This window comes from Cydia strobilella, chromosome 2 (genome assembly GCF_947568885.1).
Source record: "Cydia strobilella chromosome 2, ilCydStro3.1, whole genome shotgun sequence".
Classification (NCBI taxonomy): Eukaryota; Metazoa; Arthropoda; class Insecta; order Lepidoptera; family Tortricidae; genus Cydia; species Cydia strobilella.
In genome coordinates, this window is record NC_086042.1 from 30570262 (window position 1) to 30586445 (window position 16184).

Sequence of the window (16184 nt, forward strand, 5' to 3'; positions counted from 1 at the left end):
CTCGGGCGCGTGCTTTGTGTCCACGCGCATCCTCGACACAAACTGCATTTACTGCACCAACACACCTAGCTACTTTAAACCCTAACACTATACAATAAAGTCTAGATTTGTACTAACTTTAGTCGCAAATAGGTTGTTTGTTTAGTAGTGTAGATTATTATGATGTAGCAGATTATCGTAGGCTGATAGTCGCACAATGCGGTAATGTTTTTATAATGAAGTCTGGCTTCTGGGGTGCAGATAGTGCAAATTACTCGTACTGGTGATAATGGAATACAGAGGGGCTTTATTTATTACCCAGATGTATTTTTACTAGGGGTTATGATTTTGACGTCTCTCTTGAACAGTCTAATGGTGAGGGACAGACGGTAAAAACTCTAAATCAGCGGTCACCCACTGCAAATCTTGGCCGGATCTGATTTTCCGGCGAAAAGTGCCATATTCCATGTAATCCGTTCTTCAAGACAAAAAGTTTACCGACAAAAATGACCAAAATTTGATGAAGATAACATTCAGCACAAGCACGGCAAACCTCTTACAGCCTGACTAAACGACATGGAATAAGCGAAAATCTCTCTCGTTCTCTCTCTCTCTCGCTAGTCCTTCCCTCATGACAGGGTCATCAGGATCAAAACATGGATAGTCTATATTTGGAGTGTATGATTTGTCTCTATCGACTTTTGTTCATCGTGTGTCTTGCTAATGATTTGCTAAAATTGATTGCTCAAATTGATTTGCTCGCTAATGCGAGCAAATCCCTGAGGACGTTGAGTCATTCAAGTGATTGGGACAATCGGTTAGAGACCGGCTTCACCGCTCGCTCGCTTTCTGTGTTCCCAACTACTATACATTTATCAGACTTTCGGCTTGACTTCAAAATATTCAAGAATTCGTTAGAGGCATATACCGGGTGTTTCCTGTAACAGGAGCATTAAATTAAGCTGTAGGCTGTACTCCTCAAACTGACCAACATTTATTCAGCAACTTTTAAAAATAACTTGTGTTTGTATTTTCATTACACTTTAAAGTTTATTATAAGACGCAATGTATTGCAAAAAATTGTTATGTTTAAAGGGTGACAAGCAACGTCAAACACACAGATGGCAGCGTACATTGAAAATAATATTTAATTAGTATGAAAAAGGTATAATCTAAAAATTTCATAATTTTGAAAAGTTGCTGAACAAATGTTGGTCAGTTTTAGGCGTACAGCCTCCAGTTTAATTTATTGCTCCTGTTACAGGAAACACCGTGTATAAAAGAAATTCTGTGAAATGTAGACAAATAATAGTTTATTGTTGTTAATAGTACTCGCCGTCAGAAAGACGAGCGGCGTAGATGTGTAGCGCTCTGAACTCACAGAACTGGTTGGTGCACCAGCCCGAGTGACCGTCGATGCAGCGGCACGAGTCGCACTCATCCATGTACTTCTCGCCCGGGATGCACTTGAAGAACGGATTCTTGATCACTGTAACAACAGACACAGCATCATAGCACTATATACAGCCGAGAAACGGCCGATTCTGCAGTGACCGGTCGTACCTACGTTATATATGCAGCTTCATCCAATAGTCTTGTCCTGACCGTTGGCTAAACTTACATAAGTAGGTACCTAAGTGTCTTAAAATCCTTGCTGAGTTAGTGAGTTACTGATAAAAGGCACACGATGGGGGAGTTGCTCTAGCCACCCTTCCTCTAGGACCTAGGTCATCTATAGTTTTGAAGCGCATTTGGTAGTTTGTCTAAACCTCTCTTCTTCTTCTTCTTTTTCTTTGCTCCATCCAACCTACTTGACATATATTTTGCTAAGACATACGAGGAAAAAAAAATTATTGTCTGAAATTTACTATAGGTCCTATCACGAAAACGCCATATTTATAGGTATCTGTTCTTGAGCACTTCAAGCAGCGTGTAAGAAGCATTTTTTTCGCAATCATCATCATCGCATCAAAATGTTAGTTTCTTATTATAATGAAGTCGTTATGTATGACCTACTTATTCCGCTTGGATAGTACAACCATATAAGAAAACACCGTCTGCACAAGTAGAGAAAATGGCAATGTCACCTGTGCAGCGGAGACATGGCGTGGAACGCTCACACAGCGCAGTGACAGTCGGCTCACAGTACACACACGAGGGCATGGACCGACACGCGCCCGTGTCTACAGTCTCACACAGCAGGCAGTTCTTGTTCTCCGGCACCATGGTCAGGGACGTCTCCTCCTCCCAGTACTGGTGGGGGGGCTTGGGCTTCACGAACTGGGAGACCACGTAGGCCTGGCTGCCGGGGCGGTAGATGGGGGGCGAACTTTCTACGTCGCCTACGCTGCTGAGCGTGCCGGGCATGGGGGCGTTACGGATGCGGCCCAGGCGGTCGTTGCCCTCCGCTGCAAATTGATAAAACATGAAAACGTTGAAAAACAAAGTCAAGCTAGTCCAGTAATTAAAGAAATCATCTTTGAAAAGCTAGGAAATTTTAATAAGTATAAAACCTAATATCGTCTTCGGTTACCGCGATAGTTACTCATGAAATAAAACTATGAAAACGGATTATATCGAGTATATTAAATTTATAATACATAACGACGTTTCGAACCGCTGAAGCGCTGGTGGCCTAGCGGTAAGAGCGTGCGACTTGCAATCCGAAGGTCGCAGGTTCAAACCCTAGCTCGTACCAATGAGTTTTTCGGAACTTATGTACGAAGTATCATTTGAAATTTACCAGTCGCTTTTCGGTGAAGGAAAACATCGTGAGGAAACCGGACTAATCCCAACAAGGCCAAGTTTCCCCTCTGGGTTGGAAGATCAGATGGCAGTCGCTTTCGTAAAAAACTAGTGCCTACGCCAATTCTTGGGATTAGTTGCCAAGCGGACCCCAAGCTCCCATGAGCCGTGGCAAAATGCCGGGACAACGCGAGGAAGATGATGATGAACGACGTTTCGAACCCTTTACCGTTCGTGATCAACGGGTGACAGGAAAAACTACAATGAGCAAAAATACCCACATACAAAAATTATGAGATGGGACGTATATTATAATTATATTAATATAATTATATAATTTATATTAATTCAATATACGCGATATAATCCGTTTTCATAGTTTTATTTCATTAATATAAAACCTCTTCAAAGGTAAAGAATTCTACGAATGTGCAGTTTCTTAATGACCCTATTTTTTTGGCTTTGTCTCAGCAGGGTAAAAAACTCGAATTCCAAAAAGTTTACTGTCTTAAAACTTTCGCGAATCCAGTGCAGAGGCAAAATGTTCCTTTTTTTGTGTGAAAATATTTCAGAAACGTTCTTGGAAAAAGGTAATTTTTGAATATGTCGATTCGAAAAGCGCACATTTCGGAAAAATACGTATGTTACGCTACTGAACCTAAAAATCATAAAAAGCCAAGATACGCACTCCATACTCACAGTCCATAGACGCCGCCGCCATCCCTGCCATTACCAAAATACTCCAGGCCACCAAAAAACGCGCCATTGCAACTACACCAAACACCAGCGGGGAAATGCATCTAGCTGCCACACTTGATTGCCCAATTAGTCTTAATCCTTATCGAATAAAATAACGATCCCTTTAATTGCTTATCCACAGGCCAATCAGTGAGAAAACATGTTAAGGTAATCCCTTTTTTATGCGCATTCAATTTGTCTCGTTAGTGGCATCAAAACATCCAGCACGAGCACGGCGCAGAGCCAAAGGGAGGTGGGTCAGTAATTGATGCGCCTACACGCTGATTGGCTTATCCTGTTCGAATGTTCAACTTAATTGCTTGTTATGATACTTATGATACACCTTCTTGGGATGAGTCTCACGGGTAAATACTTAAAATGATCTACCGCTGATAAAGCCGAAATTTTCGCGATTAAAGTAAATTTGATTTAGATCCCGCAAAAGGTGAAGGTTTTGGGAATATATACTTTATGTGGGTATATAATAAAAACCAGGCAAGTGCGAGTCGAACTCGCCCACCGAGGTTTATTTCCACTTTTTTTTCTTAGTTTTGGAATTTTTCCTTGTACTTGTAGTGTAAGATGATTTTGCTTGGCAAATTTTATAGTTTTAGGTCAACGGAAAGTACCCTATAAATTTTGATTCCCTTGAGAGATTATGACATAATCACATAACATTATGTATTATTACTGATTACCATGATGCACGGGTGATTAAAGTGAACATGAGACAAAATTGACATCTGGAATTCAATTTATTTTTATTTATTTTGTAAGTTAAAATCGAAATAAGTATCACAAGGCTAGTTCAAATATTCATGAATTGCGAACAGCTATGGCGTGACGTCACAGTTGGCACTTTCACTCCTTATCACACCATCGATCACCATTAACCACGTTATTGGGTTAACTACTGCACGTATTACCTCTTATCCTTAACGAGCGAGATATCAATAATGCACTATATGTTAATACTGAATCCTGCCAAAGTAAGTAGCAATAGTAATAATAAATAGGAAATCATTTTACCCACCTTTCAGAATTGGAAGGGGTGTTAAAGATGATGATGATACAAATGATTTGGATACAACATTCTTGTCAAGAGAAAAAGAGCTTGCACAGATAATTTTAAATCCATCACCCGGCCGTTTAGCTAGGCTTTTTTTTAGCTAAAAGTATTCACTGGCTATACTCACCCTCGTAGCCTCGTCCTCTTACTCGTAGGTATGTATAGCATGCGGTGAGTGCTCTCGAGAATTTACTGTATTTGCGGGGAGTGTTCAAAACTTTTTACCTAACAAAATTATGTGTAGGCAACCCTCAAGTTCAAGGCCGTCTAAACTATGCTGGGGCCCTTGGGCACATAAGTTTGGGGCCCTTTTGAAAGTAAAGAAAGCAAATTAAACTAACATTTTTCTACTATGATCTATTTATTATGGGTAATCAAATATACTGTTACTGTCTGTACTTCGGGGCCCCCTGAGGATGGGGCCCCGGGCAAGGGCCCCGTGTGCCCTTATGGTAAAGATGGTATTGCAGTCAACTATATGATAGTGCGTCCTTGCTCAATTCTACTGACTGTCAATTGTCATTACTGTTGTTACCTATTAAATACCAACGAGCCAACATTTTTTAAATTAGCATACCTAAAGACAATAAACAGGGATAATCTGTACCTACATATACCTACATTATTAGACGATAATAAAGATTAGTTATCGAACAGCAAATACTGACACGTGTGTATTGTTTCAGGTGTCTGTTACCCCTCCCGCCCTCGCTGCCCTCCCTGGCTCCCTCCCTCTCCCAGCGCCGAGCAGGTGCTTCACTTCGCAGACAACACTATCAGCTAAACGATTATGAGTAACTAGTTATTTTATTAACTATCTAGTTTTTTTGCTGGCCCTTGTCCCAACAAACAACTACAAAGCCGGGATTTTGGGTAGGTGAAAAATAGCCTTCGTAGGTTCTTTGGTACAGTCGCCATCAGATATATCGGAGCGGCCGAGGTGCTCAAAATTATCTGAACACGCACCTAGCGCCTTGACAATAGAGGCGTGTTCAGATATTTGTGAGCACCTCGGCCGCTCCGATATATCTGATGGCGACTGTACAACGCCAGTGAAAGCTATCATATATCAAAGGAGTAATAAAATACGATGAGTTGATGCCGTCAAATGCAGAAAATAAGCTTTGCAATTCTTATATCACATGAATCTTTTAAAACTTGTGTCAAATTATATTAGTACCTACTATTTTAATAGTTCCAATTCTAGATAACGAGTGTTGATTATATTTTGACAGTCTTGCTATCAGTACACGAAAACACTCTCATTACTCGGCTATCGGGCCGTCGATCATTATCCATTATGTACTGTATCAATTTATTGGCCACTTTGCTTATCGCCACTGCCCAATATCCAGGCGGATTGGTACACTCTTACCAATTTTTTCATTGCCCTTGACTATGCCGTTCTAAAATTATTAACAGACGGGCGTACCGGACCGCGACCTTACTACGGTCCGAGGCCTGTTCGATCGAGTGGAAGGGGGTCCCGATACGTTCGTTAAGGACGCAGCCATAAGTAAAAGCAAGACAGAGATAAACAGTTCGGACGAAGATCACGGTCCGGTACGGTATGCCCGGCTTTTAGTCCCAGTACCCGTACGTGACCCGTACCAATATGAGTCACTGACGCAGTGTCAACACTGACATATATGCTTACGTCTACGTAATTTACTATATGAAAGTGTGTTTCGGAAAATAAATCCATGCGGACGAAGTCGTAGGCAACAGCTAAGTTATGAATAGGTTGCGCAGTGAACACGTTTTGTTGTGACGGAGTGTCCGCATACATGGATACAGTCTTAGGAAAAAACGTGCCTCGAAAATCAAGAAAATTTGATTCTCGTTCAGAGGGCGCTACTAGTTTTGGCCTACAGTCGTATAGATGGCGTTGACGGTTTCGTTTGTTATTTAACAATTTTAACGCATATCAGTGAAAGAACATGGGTCAAAATCATAAAAATAATTAATGCAAATAAAAAAAAACATTTATCTATATTTAAATACATTCTATCGTATTTTTATAAATCTTCATTTTTAGTTGTAAAGTGTGTCGACAGATGGCAGTGAACTTACTGGGGTTACAAAATTTACTATGACCAAAGATAGATATAACTCCGTAATAGATGGATACAGTCTAAGGAAAAAACGTGCCTCGAAAATCACGAAAATTTGACTCTCGATCAGAGGGCGCCACTAGTTTTGGCCTACACTCGTATAGAGGGCGTTGACGGTTTCGTTTGTTATTTAACAATTTTAACGCATATCAGTGAAAGAACATGGGTCAAAATCATAAAAATAATTAATGCAAATAAAAAAATCATTTATCCATATTTAAATACATTTTATCGTATTTTTATAAATATTTATTTTTAGTTTTAAAGTGTGTCGACAGATGGCAGTGAATTTACTGGGGTTACAAAATTTACTATGACAGTACCGCTCTAGTATAAGTTACTCTATGCTATGACAGTACCGCTCTAGTATAAGTTACTCTATGCTCACAGTTTGTGGTTAACAATAGATTTGAAAGCTATACTTTCCAGAGTGACCAAACATGTTAAATAATTAGACAGGTAGTTAGGTAAAAGTCAAAGCAACATGCCTATTATGGCTTTTATACAATAATATAATTAGATTGTATACATTTCACCCACCAATTTTTTTTTTCTATATTTTTATTTATTCAAGTGTTTTCCCCACTTTCTCACTGTATTCACCACATTAATGAACGAACATATTAATCTTACTTACTGAAGTAATTTGACTCCATTCACGTTCACTTATGACCACTCGAGTGACACAAACAACTTAACCCGTGCACATTCCCACACTTCACGCAAATTACTTCACGAAACTCAATCAACGCTATTGGCTCGCCTTCACACTTGAATGCCTTCATGAGAAACCACAGCACTACTCTACTAAGGGGATATAGCCCTTAAATAATCGAATTAAAGTCGATATTGTCCTGAATAATATTGATTAGTTGATAAAGTCATTGTATAATTGAGTGGAAGCGTGCGCACGATGATGCACTTGAAGAAAGGACTTTATTAGCAAGTTGGTATATTCAAATTTGTGGGAATATTTGCAATTCCTTTAAATAGGTCTGTTTCTTTGGTTTATATTAGCATTAGCTCAGCAGATTGATTTTATTAATAATAATGCGTAAGTAGACCAACAAATCAAATTAAAGATGTATTTATATTTTATCTGGGTAATCTCATACTTACAGCTGACGAATTTTTTCCCACTTTCTTTTATCTGAACACATTCAAGTCACAGATTCAAGTAAATGCAAGTGAAGTGCAGAAGTCATCATTCGACCTTTGCATAGTGATAGTGACTTCGCATAGGTTTCATATGCGATTAAGATCTCAATATGCGACTTGTTCATAATTTTAAAAATTAACAGAAAGTAGGTAACCATCCAACCAATGAGTCTATCCACTCAAACAACCAGTATCATATACAGAAAGCGTAGGTGACATCGTTTGACAACATCACACCCCTCTGTCCCCCCCACCCCTGCCCTCGAGGTTAGACCTCCTCGAGCCGCGCTCTGAACTCAATAAATGTTTTATTACGAGTTTTATTAGCTGTAATATAAAGGAATGACACGGATTAAACCATCACGGTGGGGCCGAGGGCGCAAATCGCTGGATAAACGCAATATCGCGCCCCCCGGGGGTGAGGGTGCGGGGGTGGTTGGTGGAGGGGTGGGGGCAGTCAGTTACGTAATTAATACTAACCAACCGACGATGGGAAGTTCCAGTTACTATAGGTACTTTATACGGTACTTAGTTAAATTTTTTGCGGTAACTAGAGCGAGAGAACTTGACCACCAAAAACACTTAACCGGGAAATACATAAAAGGGGAACATTCTTAGCAAATCTCTCTTCAAATCATATCGCGGTTAGTAACTAAAAATACGTGAATAAATAATATTGTCTTCGGTTACCGCGATAGTTACTCATGAAATAAAACTATGAAAACGGATTATTTTTTATCGCGTATATATATATATATATCTTTACTTGAAAATAATTGTAGTGTATAACTAGCCTTATGAACCGATTTTGCATGTACAACCAGCCTTAAAGTTTATAGTCTATGATTGTTCATTATTTTAGTATGTGGGTATTTTTGCACTGTAATTTTTCCTCAGTCACCCATTGACCACGAACGCTGCAAAGGGTTCGAAACGTGGGGATGTATTATAAATTCAATATACGCGATATAATCCGTTTTCATAGTTTTATTTCACGTGAATAAATAAATAAATATTATAGGACATTATTACACAAATTAAGTCCCACAGTAAGCTCAATAAGGCTTGTGTTGTGGGTCATTAGACAACGATATGCCTATACAGGATGATTTATGAGACGTGAGCAGGACCAATCCTGCATACTCAGTAACTGTTGATTGATCGACCACCGTCGTATTTAGTTGAAACATATACCACACTTTTTCTGATTTTTTACTTTTTGATAAGGACATATTTAGTTCTCTACAAGCATGGTTACCCTACAACACCTAATTAATAAACATATAACCTCTTTAACTGTAATGACAGCATTTTGATTATGAAGAAAATGTGTCTATCTCAAGTAAAAGGTACCACATTGTCGCTAACCACAAGGATGCTTTAACAGGTTATTCGTATAGAGATTCAAGCATATTTCACCCTTATGGTAAGCGACAATGTGGTACCTTTTACTTAAGAACGACACAAATAAACTGTCAAACTTGAGTGAGAAGTGAGATACGAGTTTTCAAAAGTAACCAGCCTCTGATGACAGTGATGAAGCGATGACACTCAATTTGACACAGAATTTCGGTAGTTTAGTACTTATTCTAATTTTATTGTAGGGCGACCATGCATGTCGTAAATAAATTAATAACTTTTTTCAACGCGACTAATAAATTAACGTTAATCGCACTAATACTGATACGAAACAGTTGCTTGTACCTAATTTACGAAATGCGCACTGTTATTCTGCTCACGTCTTCTGAATCAACCTGTATATAGGTAATATATAAATATTTATAAATACTTTAATACACAGAAAACGCCCATGACTCAGGAACAAATATTCGTGCTCATCACACAAATAAATGCCCTTACCAGGATTTGAACCCGGAACCATCGGCTTCATAGGCAGGCGCAGGGTCACTAACCCACTAGGCCAGACAGGTCGTCTATAATATAGTAAAAAAAACGCAATAACGGTGATAGATGTAAACTAAAACTACTCTTTATTAGTCATTCCAATTCCTTACCAAGTCGCTCGGGACGAAACCATCGGCACCTGGAGCCCGATTCAAATTTAACTATTTGTCACGGTTTTGAACGGGTTTTGACACGACCTTGGTGATAGGCGCGCGTCTCACGCTCGACTTTCACTTCATTTCGCATGAACCTGATTGGTGCGTAAGCGATCTTCAAATTCGTATAAAACCAATTCCGTTCAAAATAATAACAAATTGTTAAATGAATCCTGGTTACGAACGTCGAGGTAATTTTACACTGGACCTGGACCTACCCTATACATTGTAGTATACAAGCGTCTGCAACGCCACCCGATCCCGGCAATGAATAAAGATTATAAAGAAAGTGCAGTGCGCGCGACAGGCATTGTGCGTGCGCATTGTTTCCTGCCGGGCCGCGGTAATTGCTCGCTAATGAGCCCTGCGCTGCGGCTGACACTGGCTGATCTCATCCCCGCTGATCAGAAAACATGCTTTTATCTATTCAATTCGGTTTGAGAATATTATAAATGAAGTTTTGCATTTGTTGTGGCGCTTTTTCATTTATCAGTGGTTGATTTCATTGCGGGCGGACCATGTGCAACTGTATGGTGAGATAGTTCAATACGTGGAAAACTTTGTGAAAGGAAATTTCGCTGTCAGACTCGTGTCATGGATGTGGATTATGATTAGGTTAGTGACTAAAAATATAACTAATTGAATCTGAAGGTGTTGATCACGAATCCTATCAAATGGAAGCAAGGCAAGACACGAGGCGGGGCCGCCACGCCCCCGCCGTTAATTGGTCGCGGCCCTAAGCCGTATGACACGACACCATGATACACACCATGACACCATGAAGTCAAGGCAACAACAAAGAGGATAGCAAAGAGGATATAATAAGATAGAGCGGTACTGTCATAGTAAATTTTGTAACCCCAGTAAATTCACTGCCATCTATCGACATACTTTAAAACTAAAAATGAAGATTTATAAAAATACGTAAAATGTATTTAAATATGGATAAATTATTTTTTTATTTGCATTAATTATTTTTATATGATTTTGACCCATGTTCTTTCACTGATATGCGTTAAAATTGTTAAATAACAAACGAAGCCGTCAACGCCATCTATACGACAGTAGGCCAAAGCTAGTAGCGCCCTCTGATCGAAAATCAAATTTTCGTGATTTTCGAGGCACGTTTTTTCCTTAGACTGTATCCATCTATTACGGAGTTATATCTATCTTTGCTCAATAGTGATGGCTATACTGTCAGAGGTTTTTTATAGACGGGGCTAGCATAAGTTTTACCTGTCTCTAGGTTTATTCTATGAGATGTGACTTCCATAAAAATTACCACTATTCGAAGGATTGACAGGTAAAATCTATGCCGGTTTAAATACTTTAACCGGCCAACCCCTATTTTTCGGGCACGATCGGCTTACGAGTGCACCAGTCATTGAGGCACAGTCTACTGAGAAGAGAACGCTCCGTTCGTAGCCTTTCGCCGTCGAACATCGGTTTTGTTAGACAGTTTTAACATTTACAATACTATTATGAGTATTATACCTATAATACCTATATGATCGAGCAACATTGAAGACGCAAGGTGACAAGATGTCAGCAATCCAACGACATAAGCAAGATCAGAATCCTTGCAGTGTGCATGCAGAATCTGGCTAGCGCAACATGACACCAAAAAAAAATCAGTAAACAGAGCGTCCATTAATTAATGTAGATACTTATTAAGATGCTTTAGGATGTTTATGCCAACTAAAGCAAGCTTTTGCATGCTCGAACATACGAATACGTAATAGTTACGTAGGTATTAAGATTCGAGAACAGATTAAACAAATGATTACACTATATCTGTGTATGATTGAGATAGGCTGGAATCGTATTTAGGTAGGTATGTCTTTAAAATCTAAACGAGGATAATTCATCAATGGTTAACAATTCGACTTAAGTAAGTTTACGAAGTCCTCGGCAATCCCCAACGAGTTGACCGGCTTTTGTTCCGGCAGACTTACGGCTGCTAAGCCGCATTAGTCAGCCAACGAGCTTAGGCCCGATAGAAAAGAAGAGCGATGTGATTAACATTACCGAGTACAGTCAGCGGCAGAAGTGGCTATGAAGAATCTTGCGTTGACCGGCTTTTGTGTAGTCTGACTTACAGCCGCTCATTAGTCAGCCAACGAGCTTAGACTCCATAATTAATACTTGGTAAGCAGAGCGATGTGATTAACATTTCCGATTAGAATCAAATCAAAGTAGTCAAAGTCTGCACACAACTCCAACGAGCCTACGTTTCCAACATTCCAAGAAAAAAGTAGGTACCTAATAATTTACTATAATTTAAATGTTGCTTTTCTGGGTAGGTATTCCTTCTTACGAACTGGTACTATCTATCTATGTTGCCTAATTAAGCCCCTATTACTTACTATATGGTGCATTGAGTTATATGAGAAGACAGTGTACAATAGTTGAGTGGTTTCAAAAGAAGTAGGTACCTAAATACGGTTTATTCCATACCATACAATGCTACTGTAAACTTAATATAATAAATGAAAGCTTGGTGCTACATAAGTAGCATAGCATCACGTTAAACTTGGCTCGTTTCACAACTTAATTGCAAAATACTTGGCCAAACAGTTCCAGACGTTATTAAATTACGGGCAAGTTAAGCTCAGCCCCGAATTCCGAAATTAATCCTTCTTCAAACACTCCAGCTCTTTGTTGGGGAGTGCCGATTGATTTCATATTTGGAGCCGACGGAAAAAACTGACAGCCGGCTCATATAATTATATAGGTATACCTACTCGGTTGCTTTTTAATGAAAAATATGAGGCCAACCAATTTCAGTTCACTAAATGATCCTGTGAGTTTATATATAGGTATATATGGTCCGAGAGCTGGTGGAAATTTGGAGTAGGTCCTTGAGGCAAGCTGAAAATTTACTTGATGCTTCTCCTATCTTACCCTACCTCAGCACTACAAGTCTGGCTGCAGGGTAGCGGGTCTAAACCAACCTATAAATTTTTAAAGAATTTTTTTTTTTGGTGCCCAAAAAAGGTTCTTGAGGCAATCTGTAATTTCTACAAGTGAAAATTGAATATCTAAATAGTCATAAAAAAATTATGCCAGACGATTTGGCCGGGTCTTTAACCTTGCCAAACGCGTGCAAAATATTTTTTTTTTTAATTCAAAAAAGGTTCTTGAGGCAATCTGTAATTTTTACAGGTTAAAGTTAAGTATCTAAATAGTCATAAAAAAAATAAGCCAGACGATTTGGTCGGGGCCTTCTACCTGCCAGACGATCTAGAAAGTTACGTATGGCACTTACTCGCACGCAAAATTAAGTTTGTTATCCTGTATAAATGTATGCTAATACAAAGTTATTTTTGTAGTGCAGTAAATTAAAGGTAAAAGGTACAAATTAGGATGTACGATGTGATTGTGATTATGAATATTTGTATATTTATGATAATTATGTACACTGAGTATTAGTAGGGATATAGTAAATGTAATATGACCGAATTTATAAGAATGTATTGTAATTTTAATAAATACATGTACAATTTAAATACAGAATAGTAATGTGTTGTAATTATTATAATGTGTAAATTTGTTATTTTATTATTAATGCTTGAATAATACAAATAATAATACAAATATGATGATGATGGTGATTGTTTCATGTACTCATAGGTTATTCAGTGTGTGGGGTAAAAGGGGGCGAGAATTTTATTATTTTTGCGCTACTACGCACGGTTTAGAAGCTAGAGCCATATATATATATTTATTTTTCGTTGTTTTTAAATTTCATAATTTTTGCGCTACGACGCACGGTTTAGCAGTTACAGCCCTATAACGTTTTTTTTTTTTTTTTTTATCATTGTGTTTTTTATATCACTTATGGGTTCCTTGAAAGGGAACGAAAATTTGATTGTTTTTGTGCTACGATGCACGGTTTTGGAGATACAGCCCTATAAAGTTGTTTTTTTTTTCTTTTTGGTAATTTTTTATATTAACTCCTAAAGCTTTCCTAAAGGGGAGGAAAATTTTGATTATTTTTGCGCTACGACGCACGGTTTAGCAGATACAGCCCTATAACGTTTTTTTGTTGTTTTTTATTATTATTGTGTTTTTTATTTATCACATGGGTTTTTTAAAGGGGAACGAAAATTTTATTTATTTTACGCTACGACGCACGGCTTAGGAGATACAGCCCTATAAAGATATTTCTTTTGTTTTTTTTTTTTCAAATATAAATTAAGGATCATATCTAGAGGGGAACGAAAATTTTATTATTTTTGGCGACGCATGGTTTAGGAGATACAGCCCTATGAAGATTTTTTTTTGTTTTTTTTTTTAATATAAATTAAGGGTTACCTAGAGGGAAACGAAAATTTTATTATTTTTCGCTACGACGCATGGTTTAGGAGATACAGCCCTATAAATTTATTTGTCTTTTTTTTTTCTTTTTTGATTTTCATTGTGTTCTTTATTATATTTCTTTGGGGTTTTTTAAAGGGGAACGAAAATTTGATGTATTTTACGCTACGACGCACGGCTTAGGAGATACAGCCCTATAAAGATATTTCTTTTGTTTTTTTTTTTTTCAAATATAAATTAAGGATCATATCTAGAGGGGAACGAAAATTTTATTATTTTTGGCGACGCATGGTTTAGAAGATACAGCCCTATGAAGATTTTTTTTTTGTTTTTTTTTAAATATAAATTAAGGGTTACCTAGAGGGGAACGAAAATTTTATTATTTTTGCGCTACGACGCATGCTTTAGCAGATACAGCCCTATAAAGATTTTGTTTTTTTTTTGCGTTTATTTTAAATATAAATTAAGGGTTGCTTACGCGGGAAAGAAAATTTGATTATTTTTGCGCTCCGACTAAAACAAATTTCAGCTGTTTAGCCCGTTCGCATGAACACAGATGCCATGTTTACATTAAAATAAAATAAAATACTCAATTTCGTATGAAATTCCTTTAAGCGAGGTTTAGACTAGCAATAACTTGCATGCAATTTTCATTACATTGCGGTATCTGATAAACATTTTGAATGCAGTTTACCTTAGTAGTCGGTAATGTAACGTAAATTGCATGCAAGTTCTTGCTAGTCTAAACCTCGCTTTACAGTTCTCTCGAGTTGCTCCGCCCGAAACGTGATACTTTGAAGGCTGTTTTGACGCACATGAGGACGATATTTCATTGCATGTCAAGAAAATTAAACGATTAAAAACGATTATCGTTCCAAAAACTTGTTATTTAACTGTACAGCGAATAAAATAATTTAAATAACTTATAGTGACGTCACAAAGTTTGTGACTCCCTCACAACATGTCACATTTTCTTGACCCCCTCCCCCCCTAAACGTGTGATGTAATTAATTTTATTTCATTTATTCATTTATTTCAATCAACTTAGGATCATAATACATTACATTATAACATTACATAAAATTATTATATTACAGTTAAGATTAAAATTAAAATTAAATTAGACTAAAATTATATTAAACCCCTAAAATAATTAATTAATTATTTAATAAATTATTTATTATTTAATTATATTATATGATATATGAAAGATGAAAAAAAAATCATGAACACAGCCATGCACGCCATGTTTACATTAAAATAAAATAAAAATATTTCCCGGCCTAGGCCTTCGTCATAACTAATGAACTACCCATGTATCTACAATAGAGATACAGCTGGACATATTGTCGCTAATTTCATATGTACTATGCCCACACCCTATTCATACCCATAATTATCATAAATATATACTCACAATCACATCGTACATCCAAATTTGTACTTTTCTATCTTTAATTTTCTGCACTACAAAATTAACTTTGTATTAGCATACATTTATACAGGATAACAAACTTAATTTTGCGTGCGAGTAAGTGCCATACGTAACTTTCTAGATCGTCTGGCAGGTAGAAGGCCCCGACCAAAACGTCTGGCTTATTTTTTTTATGACTATTTAGATACTTAACTTTAACCTGTAAAAATTACAGATTGCCTCAAGAACCTTTTTTGAATTTTTTGAAAAAATATTTTGCACGCGTCTGGCAAGGTTAAAGACCCGGCCAAATCGTCTGGCATAATTTTTTTATGACTATTTAGATATTCAATTTTCACTTGTAGAAATTACAGATTGCCTCAAGAACCTTTTTTGGGCACCAAAAAAAAAATTCTTTAAAAATTTATAGGTTGGTTTAGACCCGCTACCCTGCAGCCAGACTTGTAGTGCTGAGGTAGGGTAAGATAGGAGAAGCATCAGGCAAATTTTCAGCTTGCCTCAAGGACCTACTCCAAATTTCCACCAGCTCTCCGTCTAATAGGTAAGTGGCAAAATAGCCGCGAAGC

The 16184-nt window shown here is 37.7% G+C and overlaps 1 protein-coding gene across 1 annotated transcript; it reads right to left on the reverse strand.

Annotated features, from left to right (window-relative positions):
- Positions 1 to 1275: 1275 nt before the first annotated feature.
- LOC134755505 (uncharacterized) lies at positions 1276 to 3571 on the reverse strand. The gene is made up of 3 exons (XM_063692059.1): positions 3424 to 3571; positions 2067 to 2387; positions 1276 to 1468 (listed from the first exon to the last, which is right to left on the reverse strand). Exons 1-3 carry the CDS (start codon positions 3488 to 3490, stop codon positions 1302 to 1304), a joined length of 555 nt encoding a protein of 184 aa, XP_063548129.1. The 5' UTR covers positions 3491 to 3571; the 3' UTR covers positions 1276 to 1301.
- Positions 3572 to 16184: the final 12613 nt, after the last annotated feature.

Bases quoted from the DNA above. Each gene is read 5' to 3' on its own strand.
- LOC134755505 (XM_063692059.1), bottom strand. From the start codon at position 3,490: ATGGCGCGTTTTTTGGTGGCCTGGAGTATTTTGGTAATGGCAGGGATG. The intron at 2,388-3,423 runs GTGAGTATGGAG...ATCAATTTGCAG, and splicing joins GGCGGCGGCGTCTATGGACT to CGGAGGGCAACGACCGCCTG. The intron at 1,469-2,066 runs GTGACATTGCCA...CTGTTGTTACAG, and splicing joins GCCATGTCTCCGCTGCACAG to TGATCAAGAATCCGTTCTTC.